Source organism: Monodelphis domestica, chromosome 1 (assembly GCF_027887165.1).
Source record: "Monodelphis domestica isolate mMonDom1 chromosome 1, mMonDom1.pri, whole genome shotgun sequence".
Taxonomy (NCBI): Eukaryota; Metazoa; Chordata; class Mammalia; order Didelphimorphia; family Didelphidae; genus Monodelphis; species Monodelphis domestica.
Window position 1 is genome coordinate 551,861,706 of NC_077227.1, and position 24,157 is coordinate 551,885,862.

Genomic DNA, 24,157 nt, shown 5'->3' on the forward strand with positions numbered 1-24,157 from the left:
TATTATAGTCCTCATAGAGATAAAAATTACTAGAGTTCAGAAGGCAATAGAGATAGGTGCATAGTAGGTTTGAGTATGTATATGCTTATGTATAAGATAGCATCAAAGAAAAATGCACATAAAAAAGAACATGGGCTGGTCCTGCAGTAACAGTAATGGATGACTAGTAACTAGATTAGGATTCGGTGTCTATCTTTGTGATTTTGGAAGAAGGCAAGGAAAGCTGTAGTGTGCTAGGTGGGTATTTGTGGTTGAACTCAGAGGAGGTCACACATAAAATTTCACCAGGATGGACAGGCATAATGAACTGTAATCATTGGATTAAATGACCTACTCATTGAGATAACAGAAGCATTTAAATTTGATATATTTTCTATTTTCTCCCATAGTACTGCTTCCTTGACTTTTCATTGCCCTATTCCTACAGATAAGGAATAAAGCTGGTGAGTTATAATGTGTAAATAATACTCATCAAAGAATTCTCTCCCTCTAGCCTTTTGATTATAACTATGTTCCAGTATTACTCATAACTACTACAAATTACAGACAATTAAGAAAGAAGATTGGTGAAAATCCCATATATAATATTAAGGGTAATCAAATATGTTCACTGTTTTATTTATATGTCAAAGGGATGTGTATTCAATAGCAGTCACTATTTGCAAAAGCCTCAGTTTTATCAGAAAACAAGTTAGTTGTAAAAATGTTCAATTTAGTATTCTGCCTGAAATCTTTTTTCTTACAATGGAAAATTTAGTGTTAGTTACTGTCTACAAGGAAATAGAAATACTGAAAGCAAGTAAGGGCAGACCAAATCCTAGCTTCACCTGATCTACTTTTTCATTTTGAGATTATAAGATCTAGAAGGGAATTCACAGTTTGGTACAACTCCTTCATTTTTACAGATAAAGGAAGGAAAACCTAGGGAGGTAAAGTGATTTAACAGTTGTTACAGGGGTCTACTGCCTCTCACACCAATGTTCTTTCCACATTAATTAAGCAAGATTCACCTACCACTCTCACTGTAATGGGGCAGTGAGGGATGAAGTCAGAGGCAAATTTCAGACTGTTTAGTGAAAAATGTAAATGATATCAGAGTCCTAACCATACTGAGCTTGAATAAAATGAAGTGATGAGTTCAGATGGAACTTCAATGGTCAGTTCTCAGAAAATTAAATTGCTTTATAAAATTCATAGAATCAATAGATAGCAATGAGAGCCCTTGAAAGACAGAGCCCAAAATCTTCCTCATTTTCTAGTGGAGGAAACTGAAGTTAGATGAATTGCTTAAGATCACACAAGTATACTTATGTATGTGAAGTGAGATTTGAATCTGAGTCTTTCTAGTTCCAAGTCTAGCACTCACCTTAGTACTGCATGCTACCACAATAGATACAAAATCTGCCATATTTTCTCAAGATGTAAAAAGGACCTAGAAAATGAAAGATTTATTGGGACACTGATTTTTTTCAGGCTGTTAGTTTGCCTCCTGATTCAGTGAATCAATAGAGAAAATTTAAATGAGAGCTAGAAGGATCAGAATAGTGATTACAGCTGAAAGGGACTTTAGATCTCATTTAACCAAATTCTTTATTTTTACAGAGGAAGAAAATGAGGCAGACAAAGAAGTGACTTGCCCAAAGTATTTCACAGAGAGTAATCAGAAGAACTTGAGTCCAAACTTCTGAAAACATCAGGAGAAGATAATAGGCTCAGATAATCACAGATAAGAGCCTTCATCCTTTCCCCTAAGCCACCTGGGTTCTAATTCTAGAAATGTACACATGTTTTGCTATTTAATATGTATTACTCACCTTAGAAGTTGCTGCAAGGGAAGCACTTTGTAATACTTACAGAGCTATCAAATATACATTGTGATTTTTGTTTTTGATTATATTTTAGTGTGGGTTTGATGGAAAGATTTCATGCATTACTAAATTGTCTGTAACCTAAATAGACTGCCTGGTGATGAAAAGTGATGAAAAGAAATGAGAGAACATGGCAAATTTCATGCTGTAAAGGCAAATGAAAGAGGAGTATATCTCTAAATGCCTGAATCACTTTCTTTGTATGCAAATAGTAAACATATAATAGTTGTAGTATATACAATTGTTGTATTGATTATAATCCTTTGGATATTTCTTTTTTAATGTAGAGTTTATAAAATGGCATTAATTTTCTAAACTGGATGTTTCTAATAATACAAAGTGCTATAGTTGTTCAAGTCTGCATGCTTGTGTTACGGCAATCTATATGTAAGATTCAGTGTTGACTATATGGATCAATAAAAAGAAAATTGGCCACACAGTTTTAAAATAAACAAATAAGACATGGCTTTCCCAAAGGAAAAAAAAATTGCATTATACAATTTGTCAAGTCATGATTAAGAACCCAGAATGCTGTATTTTTTCTCAGAGAATTTGGAATCATCTATGATATATAGATTGCTTGTAATAGTGTGGAATATTGATAAATCATGAAAATAACTTCTGATGAATTAATATTGTACAATTAGAAGTCTTCTTATAAAACAACCACATTTCAACATTCAAGAAGAAAGGAATAAATAGGGTCCCAGGCAGATTTTCTTTGTGCTATTATTATCCATATTATCTATAGTACTTTTCTTTCTACATTATTTTCATCTTGAGGAGATAGGGAAAGATATTCAAAGTTCACTAGTGAAGTTTTTGATTTTGCTGTAATGAACTAGATGTGCGCATTTTTTTCTTTTAGGTCTATACAATTTCAAATTCGGTACTTAATTGTTATTTAACTATTTTCAATCTTTAATGGTAATACACGAGGTGCTCTGAGCTGGCAACAGTGACAAATATTGGTTATTGATGGTTACTGTTTTAAATGCATAATTCATACTCAACGTTCAGCTTTCCTTCATCTCAAAGCTTGAATTGACTCTATTAAGATTATTTGTAGATTTAAAACAAATTTCACCTTTTTTCTTCTTTCATATTATTTCAGTAGGGTAGCATAATCATAAATACTTGACAAGAAGTAGCCTGTGGGGGCTACTCTTTTTTTTAATGACTATCTTGATCTATTGAGCACAAAAAATTGTGAACATTTTAAACAACTCTGGTTTATACAAGATGTATTAGTATAGCATTAATTTCTTTATTTGCATGTACAATTCCTCACTGCAAAAATACTGTCTCCACCATTAAATACAGGCACAATCCATGGAATAATATCTAGAGTATTATCAGCAAATCCTTCAGTTCAACACAAAAATTGAATGGTCAGTGAAAATTTCAGGTTCAGTCTAAATTCTGTGAAATTGTTTTTACTAAAGTCTTGTTTACTGAACTATTTAATAATGCCAACCAGGTGAGGAGTCTAAGGGAGCCAAGAAGTATGGCAAAAAAGCCCATTAAAGTTCATATGTTGTTCAGTCTTGTGATAACTGTAACCATTATTTCTAGTCCTCCCTCTATTTGTGACTGGGCTTCCTGCTTCATGAGAAAGGGAATAGTCTTGTTCAAAATGCTGAGACTGAATTGCTCTTTGAACAAAAGGAAGAGCTGACAAATATTTGGAAAATTTAAAATACAGAGAGTATGAAGGCTAATCTTTCTTATGAGACAAATTATATAGATTTATTATCTGCATTGGTAAAATTAAAAAAATCTGGTAAGAATAATTTTCAGTTACTAGAATCATGGGATAAATTGGAAGGAATGTCTGGTAGAGGATAATTTTCTTTTATATATATTTGGTCCCTTGAATTACCATATTCTTCCAACTTCCAAGTATCATATTTAACATTAAAATAATTTCCTATTATTTTTTCTATTGATAGTAAAGTTGATAGTTCACATATAATTTAACTGTAAAAAATAAGAAAATAGAATGGCTAATCAATAGGGAATATTATTTTAAGCCAGAAATGATAAAAAATGTAAGTTAATTTTGTGACATCAGTAAAAGGGAAGCCAAATGCTGATTTAGCTGAAATCATGCCTTTCCTTCTAATAAATTTGATAATTGCTCCTAGTACAACCAACTGCATTAACAAACCATTCCTACTGAATTCAAATGTATTCTTACCGGTGGAGTGCTGAAAATGTAGAAAGATGAACCTTTCAGGGCCAGGAACTTGTATTTGTAGGGTTGAGATGAGTCAATTCCCTGGATCCTCTCATTTACCCACCCCATATGTACAACCTGCAGAGGAAAACCTTTGAAAATTAAAAATCAAGCCTCAATATCAGGATACGGTAAAAAAGGAGCAAAAAAAGCAAAATTATTGACAACTTGTCCCCAAACATTAATACAGACCAGTTTTCCAGCCAAAATTTTATGACCTCAAAAAGGTATATTTGAGGTACTCATCTAAAATTCAACATCAGTCCAGCTTAAATATCTTTGCCTTCACCAATAAATGTAGGATACGATATCTGAAAAGTTTAGCCTTCCTCTATTGATCAATTTTCCTGTATAAGGGTAAACACAATTTGTGTCATATTCTGTCAACACCAGCTGGAGATATAGTGAGAAAAAAGAACCTGCTCTTCAGATTTCTTCCCAGAATTTCAAAGACAACTTTTTATATTTTAGGTTTGCAGTCAGGGAGAAGGGCTGAAATAAGGTAAATTTGATTAATCTTTTTCTTAACAGCATAATTACATTGAGATTTAGTAAAACTTCAGCATTATATTTAATAATTTGAGCTCAATATTGTGCCAAGAAATTGGTTTTTAACTAATAGTATAATATGTTTATCATTGGTATTGAAAGGGCAATTATTAAATATGATAAACACATATAAGAAGTATCAGTATTAACTTGTATTCTAAAAATGAGTTGAAAATGTTTCCTAAAATTTCAGAGGAATGTCAATGGTTTCCAAATATGGACAGATTAATGCGATTGTTATTTATCTGTTTTCAGCATGAACCCATTTGGAAGTATATTTGATTTTCAATGAAATATATGATAAAAAGAGTACTAAACACGGAATGAAAAGACTTCTAGATTCAAGTCTGAATTTTACCATTAACTGTGACCTTAGGTAATTCACATAAACCCTTTGAACTTTACCTAGTTCATTTGTAAAATGATACAAAATTTGTACTGCCTATCCTATTGAGTTGTGAGGCTCAAATGAGTTAACAAATGTAATGTGATTGTTAATTGTACAGCATATATGGCATTGTTGTTTTTGCTTTATATAGCTCTATTCCAAAATGTTTATTAGGTCAAGTGTATTATTAATATCCTACAGAATGATAATTATCATGTTGACATTTAAAGGATGCATATACGTTATCACTTCAAAGACCCATCATTTCTTCTTCAACATGTCACTTTTGCCATTGGCACAGATCATAACTTCTATTTGAAATGGTATCTGATATTAGAGGGTGTCTATGGTCAAAAACCATTATCACACTGAAATTAATATGGCAGTGAGCCTGTGCTCACTTAGCTAATATTTTTTATAGTCTATTGCAGGGTCCATACTCAGTCATTCTAGTTTGGCAAGATTTGTCAAGGTTTAGAACAACTTGTCAAAGCCTTTGAGAATAAAGAGTAAGTTTCATACAACACTGAGGCTTCAGAGAAAAAGCTCAGTAAGGTGTATTATCTAATAGAATAAAATATTTTACAAAATATTTCATATATCTATATGGTTAAGTCAATATGAATACTAAAGTATTTTTGCAAGCTTGGCACATTACTGTACATAGGCTATATATTTAATACATGATTATTGATTTTGACTCATTTCCAAATCAATCAGTCACTTAAAAAAGCACTGGCAAACTTGATGACCTTCTATATCAGAAGATGTAGAAGGCAAAATATAAGGGGAGTAATTATATTTACAGGTTTCTTCCATTTTTTCTCCTTCCATTTTCCAATATTTATTAGGATTCATAACCATGACTCGATTAGATTTTAAGTGGTAGAAATAATATATGGAAGACAGGTAGCTAGGTGGCACAATGCAAAGAGTACTGAACTCAGTGTCAGGAAGAACTGACTTCAAATTCTGCTTCAGAAACTTATTAGCTGTGCAATTCATTTAACCTATTTTGGCTCAGTTTCCTCATCTATAAAATGTAGATAACAATACCACCTACCACCCAGGGTTGTTGTGACAACATGTATAAATCACTGCGGAAACTTCAAAGTGAAAAATACATGCTATTTTTATATATTATTACATAAGTTGGTCTTCTGTCCTCATTCTTTCTCTTTTCTGATAATTAGAAAAACAGTCCAAATAAATCCTCTTGGTATATCTCTCTCTCTCTGTCTCTCTCTGTCTCTGTCTCTCTCATCTTTTTTATGTCATTCACATTATCATATACATATAACATATATATTAAAAATCATTACCTTCTGTCTTCTCTCAATACTTTGTATTTGTGGTAAGGCAGAAGAGCAATACGGGCTAGACAATTAGGGTTAAGTGAATTGCCCAGGGTCACCCATCTAGGAAGTACATTATCTTATATTATATTAAGTATGTAGAAATGGACTCAACTAAGTAATACAAACTTGTAAACTAATAACACAAAAAATATTTATGGAATTCTGGAATATTTTAAAAAAATGATTTGCAACTTATCCAAGGTATTTTGATAAACATATATTTCCTGTGAACAGAAAATTATTGGTGTCCCTACACTTGTTAGTGTTTATTCACAACTCACCTTGGAATATTATTTTAGTTTTGATGAATGGGATCCAAAACACCATAATATTCTTTTGGTCACTACTAAAGATCTTGGGAATCCCTCTGTGTCTCATTAACATGTAATTGAGTAGATTCATGAACTGTGTAAATCTCTATGATGACTTAAAAGTATTAAATTCCCTGATAGAGAGCTGGTTTCATAGCAATAATGACATGAGTTCAGGTCAGGCCTTGACACTGACATATATGTGCTGTGTGACCATAGTTCTGTCAATATTTTAGGCTGTTATCAAAGACTATAGGTTACAGAAAGGCAGCTAGATGACACTTAGGGCAGCCAGAGGGCATAGTGGATTGAGTACTCAGCCTGAAGGCAGGAAGACTCAATCTTCCTGAGCTCAAATCTGGCCTCAAACATGACCCTGAGCAACTTACTTTACCTTGTCTACCTCAGTTTCCTCATTTGTAAAATGAACTGGAGAAGGAAATGGGAAACTGCTCTAGGACTGTGGCCAAGAAAATCCCAAGGGGGGTCACAAAGAGTTGGACATGTTGAAATGACTGAACAGTAGTAAAAATAGGTTCCAGAGAAGGTTATGATCTGCAATATTGAGGAAATCCCCTCATATCCATATCAATGAAATCCCATGTCAAGTTGCTAATCCTATCTAGATTTATAAGAATAACAGATTAGATTGTTCATATAATACTGGAAAATTACAGTGTAATGGAAATAGTTTTGGATTTGGAAGAAGAATTTTTGTATTCTGACCTATATTCTGCCACTCTATTAACTATGACTGTGCAAGTCACTCACTTCACTTTTCTGAGACTGTTGTTCCATAAAATGTAATTGGCCAATCAGGCAACAAGTATTAAACACTTACTATATTCCAGACACTATGCTAAGGCCTGGAAAAATAAAGAAAAGTAAAACAAAAAATGAAAAAAAAACCCCTCAAACTCCATTTTCAAAAAGCTCAGAGTCTATTAGAAGGAAAGGAAGGAGGAAGAAGGAAGACAGAAGGAAAAAGGAAGTAAAGAAGGAAGAAAGAAGTCATTAAAAAGTAGGAAAAAAGAAGGAAAAAAGGAAGAAATGAGCATTTATTGTCTACTCTGTAGGATGCAGTGTTCATTACTTTACAAATAACCCATTTGGTTCTCAAAACAACCCCATGAGACAGGTACTATTATGATTCCCATTTTACATTTAAGTAAACTGAAGTAGAGGTTAAGTGATTTGGCCACAGTTACAGAGCTAGAAAGTTTCTGAGACTGGATTTGAATTCAGATTTTCCTTACATTGGGCCTAGTGTGAGATATACTGAACCATTTAATTGTCTCTAAAAGGGAGGAGAGCCTGTAAACATCTCTGTACAAATAATATATAGATATCAATTGGAGGTAATGTCAGGGAAAAGGAATTATGGTTAAGGTAGACTAGGAAAGATTTCTTGCTGAGATCTAAAGGAAGTCAGGCAAGTCAGGAATTAGAGATGAAGAGAGAATTTTAGGCATGGAGCAGAGGAACAAATGAAAGTTCTCAAGAGTGGAGTGATGGAATGTCCTATGCAAGGAACAATGAGTCTAGTGTTACTGGATAATATATAAGGAAGGGACAAAGGTTAGAGAAAACTGGAGTTTGTAAGGACCCGGGTTATATACGACTTTAAATAACAAACAGGTAATATTTATGTTTGATCCTGGAAGGGATAGGATGCCACTGGAGATGAGTGAATGGGTGGATGACAGGGTTTGACCTGAATTTTAGGATTATCAATTTGGTAGTTGAATGGAGTTTAATTGGGTTTCCTGCCTCCCTTGGGAAAAAGGAGAAATTCCATTCTATTATGCATAAGTCTTTTACTTTGAGTTGAGGGGAGAAAGTGGCATCATCCCATTGCATCAGATGCCCTTCTTGGTCTCTTGTTTCCCTTGACATATGGAAAACCATCATCCCATCAAGCACCATACTCCTCCTGTCCCGGAGGAAACATCATCCTTTCAAGTGTTCAGTCTTGTCTCCTGCCTTGGAGAAGGGGAATCACACAATTTCTTCAGCTCTCAGAACTTGTTCCCTAACCTGAACTACATAAGTCTATAATGAATCCAAACACCCGTGGACAACGAAAGCCAATCTAAACTCTCATCATTGATTAACAAATTCCAACACTTAGTTCCTCACTCTGATCATTTGTTCCCCATCCCAGTGATTCTGAATGTCTGGATTTCATCAATTCAAACCTTTTTTTTTTTCAATCACCTACTGTCTGATTCCTTATCCTAATTCCCCACAATTCAAACCCACTGCCCACATGCCCTATTCTAATCCTGTAATGTCTTGAAATACTCAATCCACAAATAATACACTTCCTTTCATGTTAAAATGTTTTCCTTTACAACTCCTTTCATTTTCTGGATCTTACTGAGACCTGACTTCCCTTTCTAGCACTGGCTACATTTTCATTTATTTCCCCTAATTCATAGGGGAAAATGAGGAAGTTGGAAGCCTCCCTGACCCCTATGCCACATCCAGATTTTCTCTCCAACATTATTACTCAGTAACCTCTCCTCATTTGAAATTCATTCCATCCATACCAACTACTCACTAAAAATGACCATATCTGTTGTCTACTGACCTCCAGACACTACTTTGTCTTTCCTCAATGAGATCAGACCTGGTTTATTATTTTCTTCAGTTTTGTCTTCATACTTCATACACAGGAAGCTTCAATGTATACAGTGATATTTTTTCAAATGCCCTAACCTTCCAGTTCCTCAACTTACTTATTTTACATGATCTGTTTCACCTTACCTTAGTTATACACAGATGAAATTCTTACCCTTGAGCTTGCCATCACCCCAAAATTGAACTATTTCCATATTAATGAATTCTGAGATATTCTTATATTCAATTATAATCTACTTATTCAAACTCTCCCTCTGTCTCATAACCCCAACCTCTTTCTTCAATCATACCATAGCCCCTGATCTTTAACACCTCAAGGTTTTTTCCAGGTCATCACTGCATGCACACTATACACTCTCCTCTATTCCCCATCTTCTCCCCTTCTTATGACACTGTCCCTGCCCTCCTTAATTTATCAATGATTTTTACCTGTCAAGTATAAGTCTTGAATTAATTCGCTATCCTGTTTGCTAAAAATATAGAGGCCATTCACAAAGAGCTCCCTCTTCTCTTCTCCTCCTCCATATATATCACCCAGATACTTTCTGCCATGATCTTCTCCTTTAACACCTGCCTCAAATAAGAGGTCTTTCTCTTTGCTAAGGCAAACTCCTCTACATTCATGAAAGAATAATATCCATCCTCTTTTCTCCAGCACATTGCCCCATATATCATCCCCATGTTCTCAATTATCTTCAATTTATTCTTGTCTGTTGGTTTCTTCCTATTACCTCCAAATATATTCATATATCTCCTTAATTCTGAAAGCTGTATACACACAAAAAATAATTTGATCCATCCATTCATATTATTCCACATTTTCTTGAATTTTATGGCTAAAATCCTTTAAAAAACATATATTATTGGGACCTCTACTTACTTTATTTTCACTCTCTTCTTAATCTTGACAATCTCTTGGGACTTCATTATTCAACCAAAATCTCCAATTACTCTCCAATTACTATTGATCACTGAGTTGTCAAGTCTAATGGCCTTTTCTTACTCCTCTTCCTTCTTGGCCTCTTTACATTACTGACACTGCTCAGACACACTCTCCTCTTTAATATTCTTTCCTCCAGTTTTTTTTTCATTACACTGCTCTCTCCTTTATTCCCTACTACTTATCTAGCCATTCCATCAAAGCCATGATCAATAATTGTGGATGTTCCACAGAATGCTGTTCTGAGTCCTCTTCTCCCTCAACCCTAATCTCCCTTCTGATCTCATTATGTCCCTTAATTGAATTTTTATTTGTAGCTGATGATTCTTAAAGCTATTTAAGTAGGTCTATCCCCTTTGCTCATTTCTAGTCTCAAATCTCCTTTTGCTTATTGGAATCTAGAACTGGTTTTCCATAACAACTTAAAATCATCATGGCCAAAAATGAACTCATTATCCTCCTACCCCAAATAAAATCATTTCACTCTTTCTAACTTCCTTATTACAAGTACCACCAGCCCCCTAATCACCCAGGCATTCAGCTTAGGTACCCTCCTCATCTTTTCACTCTATTTCTCCTTATTTCCAATCTGTTGACAAGGCCTGATGATTTTACCTTTCTATCACCTCTTCTATATGTCTCCTCTCCTCTGACACTGCCATCACCATAGTCAGGTTCTCATCATCTCATACTTAAAATGTTGCAATAGTCTATTGGTTACTCTCCCCACCACCTTCCTCCTTCAATCTATCCTCTTCTTAGTTGTCAAAGTGAACTTCCTAAAGTATTGGTCTAACCATGCTATCCTCTTATTTCTTTCTCCTACATTCTCCTACAGCAAATCTATATCACGTCCAGTTGCAAATATAAAATCTTTTTGATGATTAAAATCCTTAATAACCTCCAACCACCACTAAATTTCCAGGTGCCTAAGACCTTACATTCTACCATATACTCTTTAATCTAGTGAAACTGGATCCCTTGATGTTCCTCCAATAAGACTTTCTCCTGACTTCAGGCATTTTCATGGTCTGTTTCCTATCCCCAGAATGTTCTCTCTCTCCTCTTTTCTACCTCTTGACTTCTTAGATTTCTTTCAAGACTTAGTGGCAATACAATCTTCTATAGATAGCCTTTCTCAAGCTCTGTTAAATCTAGGACCGGGCCTTTGTTGACTTTTACCTATTTATTCTCCATATATTTAATTTATATATAGTTGCTTGCTTGTTTCCCCCATTATGCTTTGAGCTCCTTAAGAGCAGTGACTATCTTTTGCCTTTCTTTATATACTTAGTCCTTAGCACAGTGGCTCACACATATTTGGTTCTTAATATATTTGAACTGCCTGCCTAGAATGGAGAGATTTGAGAGAGAGATACCAACCAGTAGGCTATTGCTTTAATCTAGTCATGAGGTGATAAAGGCCTTCCTAAAGGCAGTGGTTGTTTTAGATGAAAGGAGAGAAATATGATAAAAGTAGAAATGAGAGGACTTGAGAACTGATTGAATATGGGAAATGAAGAAAGGTGAAGAGCCAAAGATGACTAGGTTAGGAACTTGGGTGACCAGTAGGATGGTGATACCTTGGCCAATAACAAGAAAGTTAAGAATAATGAAAGTTTTGGGGGGAAAAATAAGGATGGGGAGAGGGTGACAAGGAGATATGTTTAGAATAAAGGAACTTTGAGTTCTCTTTTTAAGCTTTAAGTTTATGATTCCATGAATTTTCCCTCTGATATTAAAATATATATTCATTCTCCAAATATGTGGATAATTAATTGCTTGACTAAGCTCTTCACTTTTTATTGAGATGGGTTACAACAAGTAGTTAAAAGCACCATTAAGGACTTCATTGGAAGGATGCTTAATCAGAAAGGAAATGCACTGGTCATATAAGAGAATTTATGAGAGGTACTGAAATGGGTTATCTTATGGTTTTCTGTGAGAATTAGCCAACTGACAGGCATTGAAAAGTGTGCCTATATGGAAGACTGAATAGTTGAACATATGTTTATTAAGTATTTATGTGTCAGGCATTGTGCTAAGTGTTGGAGATACTCAAGCATGCAAATAGTACCTATCATAAAAAAGCTTACATTATGGGGTGAGTAAGAAAATAAGTAAATTCAGCAGTTAGAGCTTAGGGAAGATTATTAAGATTAGAGATAGTCCAAACCATTAAAGAATCACCAGATGAGTCTACTTTTAATAATAATAACAAAAATAATAACTTTAACAAAGTATAGGACAAATCACATTATATTTATACTATTTAGTTTAGTTGGTATATAGATATAAAACATATACACAACCTATACTAATACAGTGTATGTATTATCACATGTATGTGTTTACATACACATGTATATATTTAGTTCTGATCATTAAAATTGAACAGATATTATTTTATGCCTTAAATTGGGATTCAAATTGGCAGCAGTTTAACTTAAGAAAATAACGAATTAATACACTATATTTTAACTCATCTTAGCAGAAAATAGTGTTTTTTTAATTTTTTAAGGGAGAACTTATTTTTAAGTTCAGAATAACTGAAAACATTGACTTATTAAACTTCATATATTGAAAAAAATATTAAGTTAAATTAGTGCCTTTTACCTTAGAAGTATGCCTCAAATATTGAAGGCAAACTGGATGTAAAAAAAAAGTAATGGAAAATGAGAAAAATTCTAAGATCACATTTAAAATGAATTTTACATATGCATAGCTATTATGTGCAAAACATTTTGTCATGAATTTCTAAAGTAAATCATGGCTATGAGGGACTCTAAGACTGCACAGTTAATAACAAGTGATTTCTTTTTTGTAATACCAAGTTGTAAAACTTAATGAGCTGTATACTATGTTACAGGAGAACCAGGCATTTGTGAAGACTCACTAGCTTCTATTCTATTCATTTTATTATTCTATTCTCTGGCAAAGCTGTATTTTTATTGAGTTGATGTGTTCATGGATGGCATGTAATGCTTCAGGAAAAACAATAATAAACTGCCATTGCATCTGAGAACTAATCTTTAAGTACACCAAAATATCCAAGTGCACTCTCTCCCTCCCCCCCAAAAATTATAGTGAGGATAGGCATGTCCTACATCATATACTAAGGAGCTGTTGGCAAATCCTTATTTTCATTGATCATAATTTTTTCTATGCCTCTAGGATTTCTAATCTGGCAGAGTTGAGGATTTAAGATGCTACCCAAGTCCTAAATTACTGTCACTACTTTCTTGACAGTCACCAGAAGGCAAATAAGGTGGCTATTACTTCTGAGGAATTTACTCTCATGGTCCATTGACTGAGATTCTATCATATTTCTATTTAGACTGTCAAATTATCAGGGAAGGGGCAGGACCAAAATTATATTATGAACCCTGAGCCCTGCTTCCCACCAATTTGACAGGTTTACCATGTAGGTATCCTCACTAATTGAAGCACTAAATTTCCACTAGTGAAAAGCTGCAGGGGCAAAAAAAAATCTATGTTTGTTTACAGCAAAAATTATAAAGATTTTTTTTTTTTTTTACAATTCTGCTGGTTATGTTGGAAAGCCAAAATGTTACATAGATTTTGACAGGAAATATGATTGGGAAATCATTGTAAATTTCATATTTCCCAGATAACTCCCTATGTTCTAATCCTCCCTCTTCTCTCACCCCAACATTTAATACCTATTCATGAATACATCAAGGATCTACTATTTTGCCATGAAATTACTTTATGATTCATACCAGGAACCAAATGGTAACATTTTTTTTACTAATTTGTTAATTTAAATAGTTGTCTAAAGCTCTGAGTTGTTTAATAACTTGTTCATCATCACAAATTTAATAAATATCAGTTGGATGGTAGATTTATACCCAAGACTCCAAAATCAGGTTCTATGTGCTATGTAACCTTGGTTCAAGGAGTTATGCAACAATTAGTGTTTTATAATTTAAAAACAGGAATAATACAATTCGGTTTCATACTCTGGTCTAGCTTATGAATGAAGATAGTTGTAAATATATATGTACAGCAATATATATATATATATATATATATATATACCTATATATATATGTAAGAGAAAAATGTTACATTAAAAAGATAATGGGATGGTCCATTCCATTCACCTATTCTTCAGGATATGCATATAGATGTTACAGGTGGAGAGGTAAGAATTTTACAGGCAATGAGACCATAGATGTGATATGAGTTCTATGCCTGTGAATATTATAAAGAAATGAATGGAGGTAGTCATTAATAAAGATGTAGACAATTTAATAAGTATTCTGATCTGCTTGTGAATTAAATAAGAGATAAAATACCCCAAATAGACCATGATGAGAATATTTATTTTCAAAGTGGTTAAACCATTATATAATAAATTAAGGTTATTCTTATGGTAATAAACAAAGGCTATGTAGAATTTTTGTCTAATTCATAGATTCATACAATTTATTTTTTTAGCAGTAAAATGCTATTCATTGATTAGTGACAGAGACAATGAATCAATTATTTTCTGATTAGTTAAAGTTATATTTTTACTACTTATCCAAATACCAATAATCATAGACTTCTAAATGCTGAAATAAATACAGATGAGAAAACAGACCAAGGAATTTATGTGCTTCAATCAGGATTCTTTATATACTATGAGGCAGAGTGTGATGAGAGCAGGGCAAAGGAAAGAAGATGTGGTTGTATTAGGCATGGGGAAGTTTGAGAAGAGTGAGGTCAATTTTATCTCAGAATAATTAGGGAAAAGTTAAAAGAGCAGGAATAGCCAGACTAGTCCTCCAAGGACTAAAGATATTATGAAAGGGAAAGTTGATGGGTGACTCGAGTCCCAGGCCTGGGGGATGGCTTATGATAAAATATAGCAGTCAGAGATGTCTTGGTAATTTTAGAAGGAAGTTTAGTGGACATATAAAATGTATAAAAGAGTGTTATATAAAAGAAGGCAGGAAATGTGTTGTGGAATGCCTTAAATATCAGCCTAATAATTTTCACATTTTATTCTATAGGCAATATGGAACTACTAAAGTTTTCTGAGCAAAAGAGTAACATGGGACTATCTGTATAGTAAGATTGAATAGAGGCACAGGTGAGCCTTCTAAAGGTCCATTTGACATTCATGAAATAAAGTACGAATTGCTACTACCTTTGAAGGAATGGGTGCCATTCCACCAACCTAGCATGAGTGCTTCTAGATTCATTGAAATGAAGGTTTCATTGAATTGAAGTACCTTCCCTTTAACCTTTTCTACTGTGTTCTACTTCCTCCTTTTCTTCCCTCACCCTCCCTCCCATTTAAGTCATGCAGGGAATTCTGGGTAAACATGATGGCAGTGTAGACCCAGGACTGTTCCTCTCCTTACCATCTACCAATATAGACTACCTCAAAAGACCAAAAAAAATTCATATGAATGAAGGGACTCTACAGAAGTGCTCATCATTGAAGGTATGTGGGATTTAGGCATTTCCATACTATGAAGGGGGAAATAGCTTCCACCAAAACATGAGCTGATAAACCCTCTCCCACCCCATCTATGGAGCCAGAGTCAGAGACAGTGTGCTAGAATCAATGAGTAAGTGAGGGGCACCTCTGGAACAAGCGAGGGGCACCTCTAGGTCCTTGGTAGCTGACTAATACCACCAAAGACCTAATAACCCTGGGTGCACTTAGACCTGATACTCCAGCAGACTAAAGAGTTCAGACCATGGGTGCCCACGTGGAGATAGCACAGAGAAGGGCAGTAAACAGTAGAAGCTGCAAAGACTAGAGAGGTGGCCTCAGGCAAAAATAATGCTCCTTAGCTCCATAAACAGAGAGCCTGCCCTCCTCACTCAGACTTCTGACTGGAAATGGAAGGAAAAACAACATTAGTGATGGTAAACAATGCCCAGGAAAAACAATTTCCTAAAACCAAGAAAAACAAGAAGAAGACATTGAACCTGGATAATTTGTATGGAGGAAGAATCCAGACTACAGAGGAAATAGCTGAAATGGACCTTGGCCACATGCTCTTGAAGAATTTAAATTGGGGCTAATCAAAAAATTGGAAGGATTTTGGCAATTAAAGTGGGAAATATTTCAAAAAGAAAATAACAGTTAAAAGGACAGGAACTCCCAATTGGAGAAAAAACTGGAAGTCACAAAAAGCAGGATAGATGAAACCAATAAGGAAAATAAAAAGATCATAGTGGAAAAAGCAGTCCTTAAAGACCAGGCAATTGGAAGCCAATGATCTTGCAAAACAGCAAGAATTAATAAATTAAATCATGCAATGCTAATGTGGGGAAAAGGGAAAGGCATTCTTTTTTGTGACCTCTTCCATTTTCTTCTAGAACTAATTGTCAATCCCTTCATGCACTTTCAAGGAACTGGTAAAACCTCTAAGAACAGTCTTCCTCTGATCTGATTTTCATCAAAGCTCAAGCTTTGTAATGTAAATGTAAAAGCTGTGGATCATACAATGAATGGAGAATTTTACCTCAAATCAGAAAGACCCTAATCTAAATCTGGTCTCAGATATTTAATAGCTGGATGATCCTGGGCAAAGCATTTAACTTTTGTTGCCTCAATTTCTCAACAGGAAAAAGGGATAGTATTGATACCTAACTTCTAGGGTTATTTTATGGATGAAAAGAGATAATATTTAAATGTGTTTTCTGGCACATAATAGGAGCAAAAAAATGCTTATTCCCTTCCTTTCTCTCTTATACTTCATTAGTAGCTATCATATCCTCCAAGATCTGCATCCCTGCCCCACTCTTTTAGAATATTACCAATCTAATCTTGTCATACCATTTCTCCTCAGAAATCTCCATTTTCCCCCCAGTACTTACTTGGCACACAAACCTTTTGGCCTGGCATTCAAGACTACCATTTCTAGATGCATCCTAAATCTCTAGTCTAATCTTTCAGTACAACCCTTTTTATTTCCTCACTGGTTGAGTTGGTCAAATTGGATGACGTTATTTCCCTAATTCCATCTTGTTCCCTGCAATCTCAGTATCATACTTCCTTCATGCCTAGAAAAGACTTCCATCATTCTCTACCTCTTGTTGGTATTTCAAAAACAAGAACAACAAAAACATTAGCAGCAATAGCTACTAGCATTTATAGAGTGCTTCAAGGATCATAAAATACATTGCATACAATATCTCATTTAATTCTCACCATAACTCTGTGATGTAGATGCTATTATTATTTTCATTTTACAGATGGAAAAATGAAGTGTGAGAGAGATTGTCTTATTTAGTATCACATAGCTAGAAAAAGAGGATAGGAATTCTAGTCAACATTCTACTCACTGAGATACCTAGATGACTAGGAAATTGATTATTTTGTCCCTTGAATTTTTATCATCTCCTTAAATGTCTTACCCTCCCTATTGAATTGTAAACTTGTGGTCAGAGAATACACAAACACAAATGTTTTGTATCCTTAGAGCTTGGTACATTTCTTTCTAAATTTTTAGTTGTTTTTCCAAAGTTTCTTGAATTTTGTTGAAAGGTAAAAGTCTCCATTATCTTGTAACTCTTTTTCCTTTTTTAAATTAATTTATTTGTTTCTTGATTAAATTAAAGTCCCCAGGTATGCCTTTCCTTCCCTCCTATCCTTGTACCCCCAAATGCATTGCCTGATTTAAAAACAAAGTATGTATAAGTAAATTATATCTTACTTGTTTCTATTTATCATCTCTTTCTCTGGTAGATGACACTCACAAGTTATTCTTAAAATATTAATTCTTTGGCTATATATAATGTTATCTTGGTTCTATTAATTTCACTCCATAAATTCATCTAGGCCTATCCAAGTTTGTTTTCTTTTTATTTAATGAACTTGCTTATTGCTTCATATGGTTCAGTGGAATTCCATCACATTTATACACCACAATTTTTTTAGCCATTCCCAAACAGCTAGACATCCCCTTGATTTCCTGATCTTTGCCACCATAAAAAAGGCTGCTATAAACCTTTTGGAACATATTAGTTCTTTTCCTTTTTCCCTGATCTCCTTGGGAAACAGACCCAGCAATGGTATTCCTGATTCTAAGGGTATATACAGTTTTATGACTCTCTGGGCCTAATTTCAAATTGCTCTCCAAAATGGTTGAATCAGTTCACAGTTCCACCAACAGTGTGTTAGTGTCCTGATTTTTCAACTTTCAATTGTCATTTAGTACTTTTATCATTTTAACCAATCTGGCAGGTCTGAAACCATTTCTTGTTTCTAGCATATATCTATATTTGTTTAATTTGCATTTCAAAAACAGTAATGATTTAGGGCATTTTCTGCATATTTCTATATATGGCTTTGTTTTCTTTATCTAAAAGCTGTCTGTTCCTATCTTTTGACCAATTATAAATTGAGAATGGCTCATATTCTTATAAATTTGGCAAAGTTCTTAATAAATTTTAATTATAAGACTTTTAAGAAACTATCTATAAAAATTTCCCCAAATGTTCTGCCTTCCTTCCAATTTTGGTTTCATTGAACTGTATTTTTACCACTGCTTTTTAATTTAGTATAATAAGTCATCCACTTCAAAACTCACCATGCTATTTCTTTTGTTTATTCATAAATTCCTCTCTTATCCACCAATATGAAAGGAACATATTCCCTGTTCTTCCACTTTATATTTAGATTATATACCCATTTCAATCTTATTTTAGTAAATGGCATAAGACATTGGTCTGTACATCATTACTGCCAAACTACTTTCCAATTTTTTAACAAATACTGCATTCTTGGATGTATACTTTGTGAAATACAGAAATGCAATGATACTCTGTTCTTTTACTACTGCTTGCTGTATATATTTTTTCATATTTCACTAATCTACCTTTCTATTTCTTAGCCAGTATAAAGATAGTTTTGAAAATTACTGCATTGTAATATAGTTTTAAATCTGATAGTTAGAAAGACTTCCTTTATATTTTTGTCCTAATTCTTTTGATATTCTTGGTCTTTTCTTCAGAATATATTTTGTCATGTTTTTAACTCAAATACTTGGATTTTTTTTTGTTAATTTAAATGAGATGACATTAGACAAGTAGATTAGCTCAGCTATTTGTCATTTTAATTATACTGCCTCTGCCCACCCATGAACACTGACTATTTCTTGAATTATTTCAAGCTGACTTTGTGTACCAAGTATTTCATAACTAACCCTGCATACATCCTGGATTTGTTTTAATAGGTATGATCCCAGGTATTTAATTCTGTGTGTGACTATTTGAAATGAGACAACTTCTTCTCTCTCTACTTGAAAATCTTAGTTAATGGTACATAAAAATGCTGATGACTTATGTGGTTTATTTTATATCTTGCTACTTCATTAAAACATTGATTCTTCCAATGAACTTTTTAGTTGAGTCTTTAGATTCTCACATATGACATCATATTGTCTGCAACAATAGAAAAAATGTATTACTTTTTTTTTGTCCATTCTGATTCCTTCAGCTTCTTTTTCTATTTCCTATAGCTAGCACTTTTAATACAATATTAAATAACATTGAAAATAATGGTATTCTTGTTTGACTCCTGATCTTATTGGGAAGGTGTCTAGCTTGATCTCATTACAAATAATACTTGCTGATGGTTTTAGATTTATGCTTCTTATAATTTTAAGGGGGGAAATCCATTTATATCTATGCTTTTCTGTATATAATAGGAATGAGTATTTTATTTTATCAAATAACTTCTCTGTATCCATTTAGCTAACCACATTATTTTTGTTACCTTTGTTACTGACATCATGAATTTGGTTGATAATTTTCCTTATGCTAAACTATCTCTGATTTCCTCTTTGGTGATAATATATAATCTTTGTGATATATTTTAGGATATTTGCATTCATATTCCTTAATGAAATTAGTGAGACATTTCTTTAAAAAAACAGAAAGTAAAAGGAAGAGAGAAAGCCAACTGGATCTTTTTATTAGAGAGTGATTCAAACATAACACACATAGATTTAATGCTGGGAAGATTGAATTTATGGATATGATTTCCAAAAATGTAGGCTTTTGCACACATAGTGAGTATGGCTTCCATATTTTGCAAATCAAATCTTAAAACGAACAGATTAGTTTGTTATTTTTATAATGGAGAGCTAAAAATATACTCTCTTTCCAAGAAATTAAAATCAAGAAATATTTCTTGACACTGGGGCTGTCCCAGAAATTCTAGGCTCTCCAGTGTCAATAAGGAATACTTTGCCTGCTCTTGATTGAGGTAAAAAGTACATATTAATGTCCTAATGAAGCCATAATTTCTCTGCTCCCACCTAGGCATAGCACATCATCCATGCATTCTTACCCTATACCTAAATAATGCTATAGATCCTGCTTTAGATGCTAATGATCCTGGGAAGGTTAATTAACTTTGTTCTGTCTCAGTCTTTAATTTATAAAATAAAGACAATAATAGCACCTGCCTTACAGGATTATTGTGAAGATTAAATGAACTACCAACTGTAAAACACTTTGAAAAATCTTAAAGAACTTTGAAAATGCTGTCTATTACAGATCCTATACAGCAGATATACCAAAAGACCTTGAGTCATTCCTTAAGATGCTTTAACATTTCCTGGATATTATTACAACCCTTAGGCTCACCATTTATTTTTCAGTTCCACATACAACTAGATCTCATTTTCTAACACGGTTTGATGGATATTGACTTTTTCTGTTTATATTACTTGTATGCATATCACTTGTGAGGCACATTAATAATTCCTGTAATCTCTATATATTTCTCTGGAACCAATGGGAACTGACCAAAGTGTATATCAGCTGATAGTCCAGAAGACTAAGTCGAGAAAGAAAGTCTTAAAAAATGTTGGTGATCTATACAGATGTAAACTACATTCTTTTACTATATTTTTATGAAATGCTTATCTACAGAATACTTGGAACAGTGCATGGGTCCTCTGTAACACTTTGGGCATGAGCAGCTAAATAGAGAGATTTTCTCATATATTTTCATTTAACACAGATTTTGAGGTCAATGGTTTGGAAAATTTGCATGGAATTACTCTTTTAGGGAAAGCTTTGCTTAAAAGAGGGGGTGTCATAGAAGCTCATGAAAAGTTATGGACTGCATAGATTATCTGGCCCCAAGTGAGAGAGATACATCTTCCTGAGCTCAAATGTCACCTCAGCAATGTGAGCCTGGGCAAGTCACTTGAATCCGTTTGCCTCATTTCTTTTTTTCCCTTTTAAACATTGTTTTATTACATCATTTTCAAACATTATTAATTAGAAGCAAAGATCATTTTCTTTTCCTCCACCCCCACTTCCCCTCCCATAACCGATGTGCGATTCCACCGGGTATCACATGTGTCCTTGATTTGAACCCATTTCCATGTTGTTGATATTTGCATTAGGGTGTTCATTTAGAGTCTCTTCTTAATCATGTCTCCTCAAACCCTAGAGTCAAGCTGTTGCTTTTCCTTGGTGTTTTTATTCCCACAATTTGTCTTCTGCTTGTGGATAGTGTTTTTTACTCCTAGATCCCTGCAGAATGTTCAGGGACAATGCATTGACACTAATGGAGAAGTCCATTACATTCGACTGTACCACAGTGTATCAGTCTCTGTGTACAATGTTCTCCTGGCAATGCTCTTTTCACTCTGCATCACTTCCTGGAGGTTGTTCCAGTCTCCACGGAATTCCTCTACTTTATTATTCCTTTTAGCATCATAGTATTCCATCACCAACATATACCACAATTTGTTCAGCCATTCCCCAATTGAAGGGCATCCCCTCATTTTCCAATTTTTGGCCATGACAAAGAGCACAGCTATGAATATTCTTGTACACATCTCTTTCCTTATTATCTCTTTGGGGTACAAACACAACAGTGCTATGGCTGGATCAAAGGGTGGTCAGTCTTTTATCACCCTTTGAGCATAGTTCCAAATTGCCCTCTAGAATGGCTGAATCAATTCACAACTCCACCAGCATTGAATTAATGTCCCAAATTTGCCACATCCACTCCAGCATTCATTACTTTCCTTTGCTGTCATGTTAGCCAATCTGCTAGGTGTGAGGTGATACGTTAGAGTTGTTTTGATTTGCATCTCTCTGATTATCAGAGATTTAGAGCACTTTTTCATGTGTTTATTGATAGTTTTGATTTCTTTGGCTGAAAACTGCCTGTTAATGTCCTTTGCCGATTTATCAATTGGAGAATGGCTTGATTTTTTGTACAATTGATTTAGTACTTTATAAATTTGAGTAATTAGACTTTTGTCAGAGGTTTTTGATATTAAGATTGTTTCCCAATTTGTTGCTTCCCTTCTGATTTTGGTTACATTGGTTTTGTTTGTACAAAAACTTTTTAATTTGATGTAATCAAAATTGTTTATTTTATATTTTGTGACTCTTTCTAGGTCTTGCTTGGTTATAAAGTCTTTCCCTTCCCACAGTTCTGACATGTAGACTATTCTGTGTTCACCTAATTTACTCATAGGTTCCTTCTTTATGTTCAAGTCATTCACCCATTCTGAGTTTATCTTGGTGTAGGGTGTGAGGTGTTGATTCAAACCTAATCTCTCCAACACTGTCTTCCAGTTTTCCTAGCAGTTTTTGTCAAATAGTGGGTTTTTGTCCCAAAAGCTGGGGTCTTTGGGTTTGTCATATACTGTCTAGCTGAGGTCACTTACCCCAAGTCTATTCCATTGATCCTCCTTTCTGTCTCTTAGCCAGTACCAGATTGTTTTGATGACCACTGCTTTATAATAGTGTTTGATATCTGGGACTGCAAGGCACCCTTCCTTTGTATTTTTTTAGTCATTATTTCCCTGGATATCCTTGATCCTTTGTTCCTCCAAATGAACTATGTTATGCTTTTTTCTAAATCAATAAAAAATTTTTTTTGGAAGTTCCATGGGAACAGCACTAAATAGATGAATAAATTTTGGTAGGATGGTCATTTTTATTATATTGGCTCATCCTACTCATGAGCAGTTAATGTTTTGCCAATTGCTCGTCTAGTTTTAGTTGTGTGGAGAGAGTTTTGTGGTTGTGTTTATATAGTTCCTGCTTTTGTCTCGGGAGATAGATTAGTAAGTATTTTATTTTGTCTAAGGTGATTTTGAATGGGATTTCTCTTTCTAATTCTTGCTGCTGAGCAGTGTTGGAAATATATAGTAATGCTGATGATTTATGTGGGTTTATTTTGTATACTACAACTTTGCTAAAGTTGTTGATTATTTCAATTAGTTTTTGGTTGAATCTCTAGGATTCTTTAAGTAAACCATCTTATCATCAGCAAAGAGTGATAACTTGGTCCCCTCCTTGCCTATTTTAATGCCTTCTTTTTTTTCTTTTTCTTCTCTAATTGCTACTACTAGTGTTTCTAGTAGAATGTTAAATAATAGAGGTGATAATGGGCATCCTTGTTTCACTCCTGATCTTATTGGGAATGCATCTAGTTTATTCCCATTGCAGATGATATTAGCTGATGGTTTCAGATATATACTGTTTATTATTTTTAGGAAAGACACTTCTATTCCTATGCTTTCTAGTGTTTTTAATAGGAATGGATGTTGTATTTTATCAAAGGCTTTTTCTTCATCTATTGAAATAATCATGTGATATTTGTTGGTTTGCTTGTTGATATCGTCAATTATGTGGATGGTTTTCCTAATATTGAACCAGCCTTGCATCCCTGGTATAAATCCTACTTGATCATGATGGATAACCCTCCTGATCACTTGCTGGAGTCTGTTTGCTAGTATCCCATTTAAGATTTTTGCATCTATATTCATTAGGGAGATTGGTCTATGGTTTTCTTTCTTCATTTTTGACCTGCCTCGCTTTGTAATTAGTGCCATGTTTGTGTCATAAA

The 24,157-nt window shown here is 34.0% G+C and overlaps 1 protein-coding gene across 6 annotated transcripts in view; it reads right to left on the reverse strand.

Annotated features, from left to right (window-relative positions):
• SNTG2 (syntrophin gamma 2) overlaps positions 1-24,157 on the reverse strand; it is a 771,339-nt gene that overhangs the window by 184,494 nt on the left and 562,688 nt on the right. For all 6 annotated transcript variants that reach the window (XR_008915522.1, XM_056813383.1, XM_007476197.3 and 3 more), the window contains one exon: positions 4,069-4,185. Coding sequence is in view for 5 of the 6 variants with exons in the window: in XM_056813383.1 (XP_056669361.1) it covers positions 4,069-4,185 (117 nt within the window). In the remaining variant the exon portion in view is untranslated. The remainder of the gene's footprint in view (positions 1-4,068; positions 4,186-24,157) is intronic.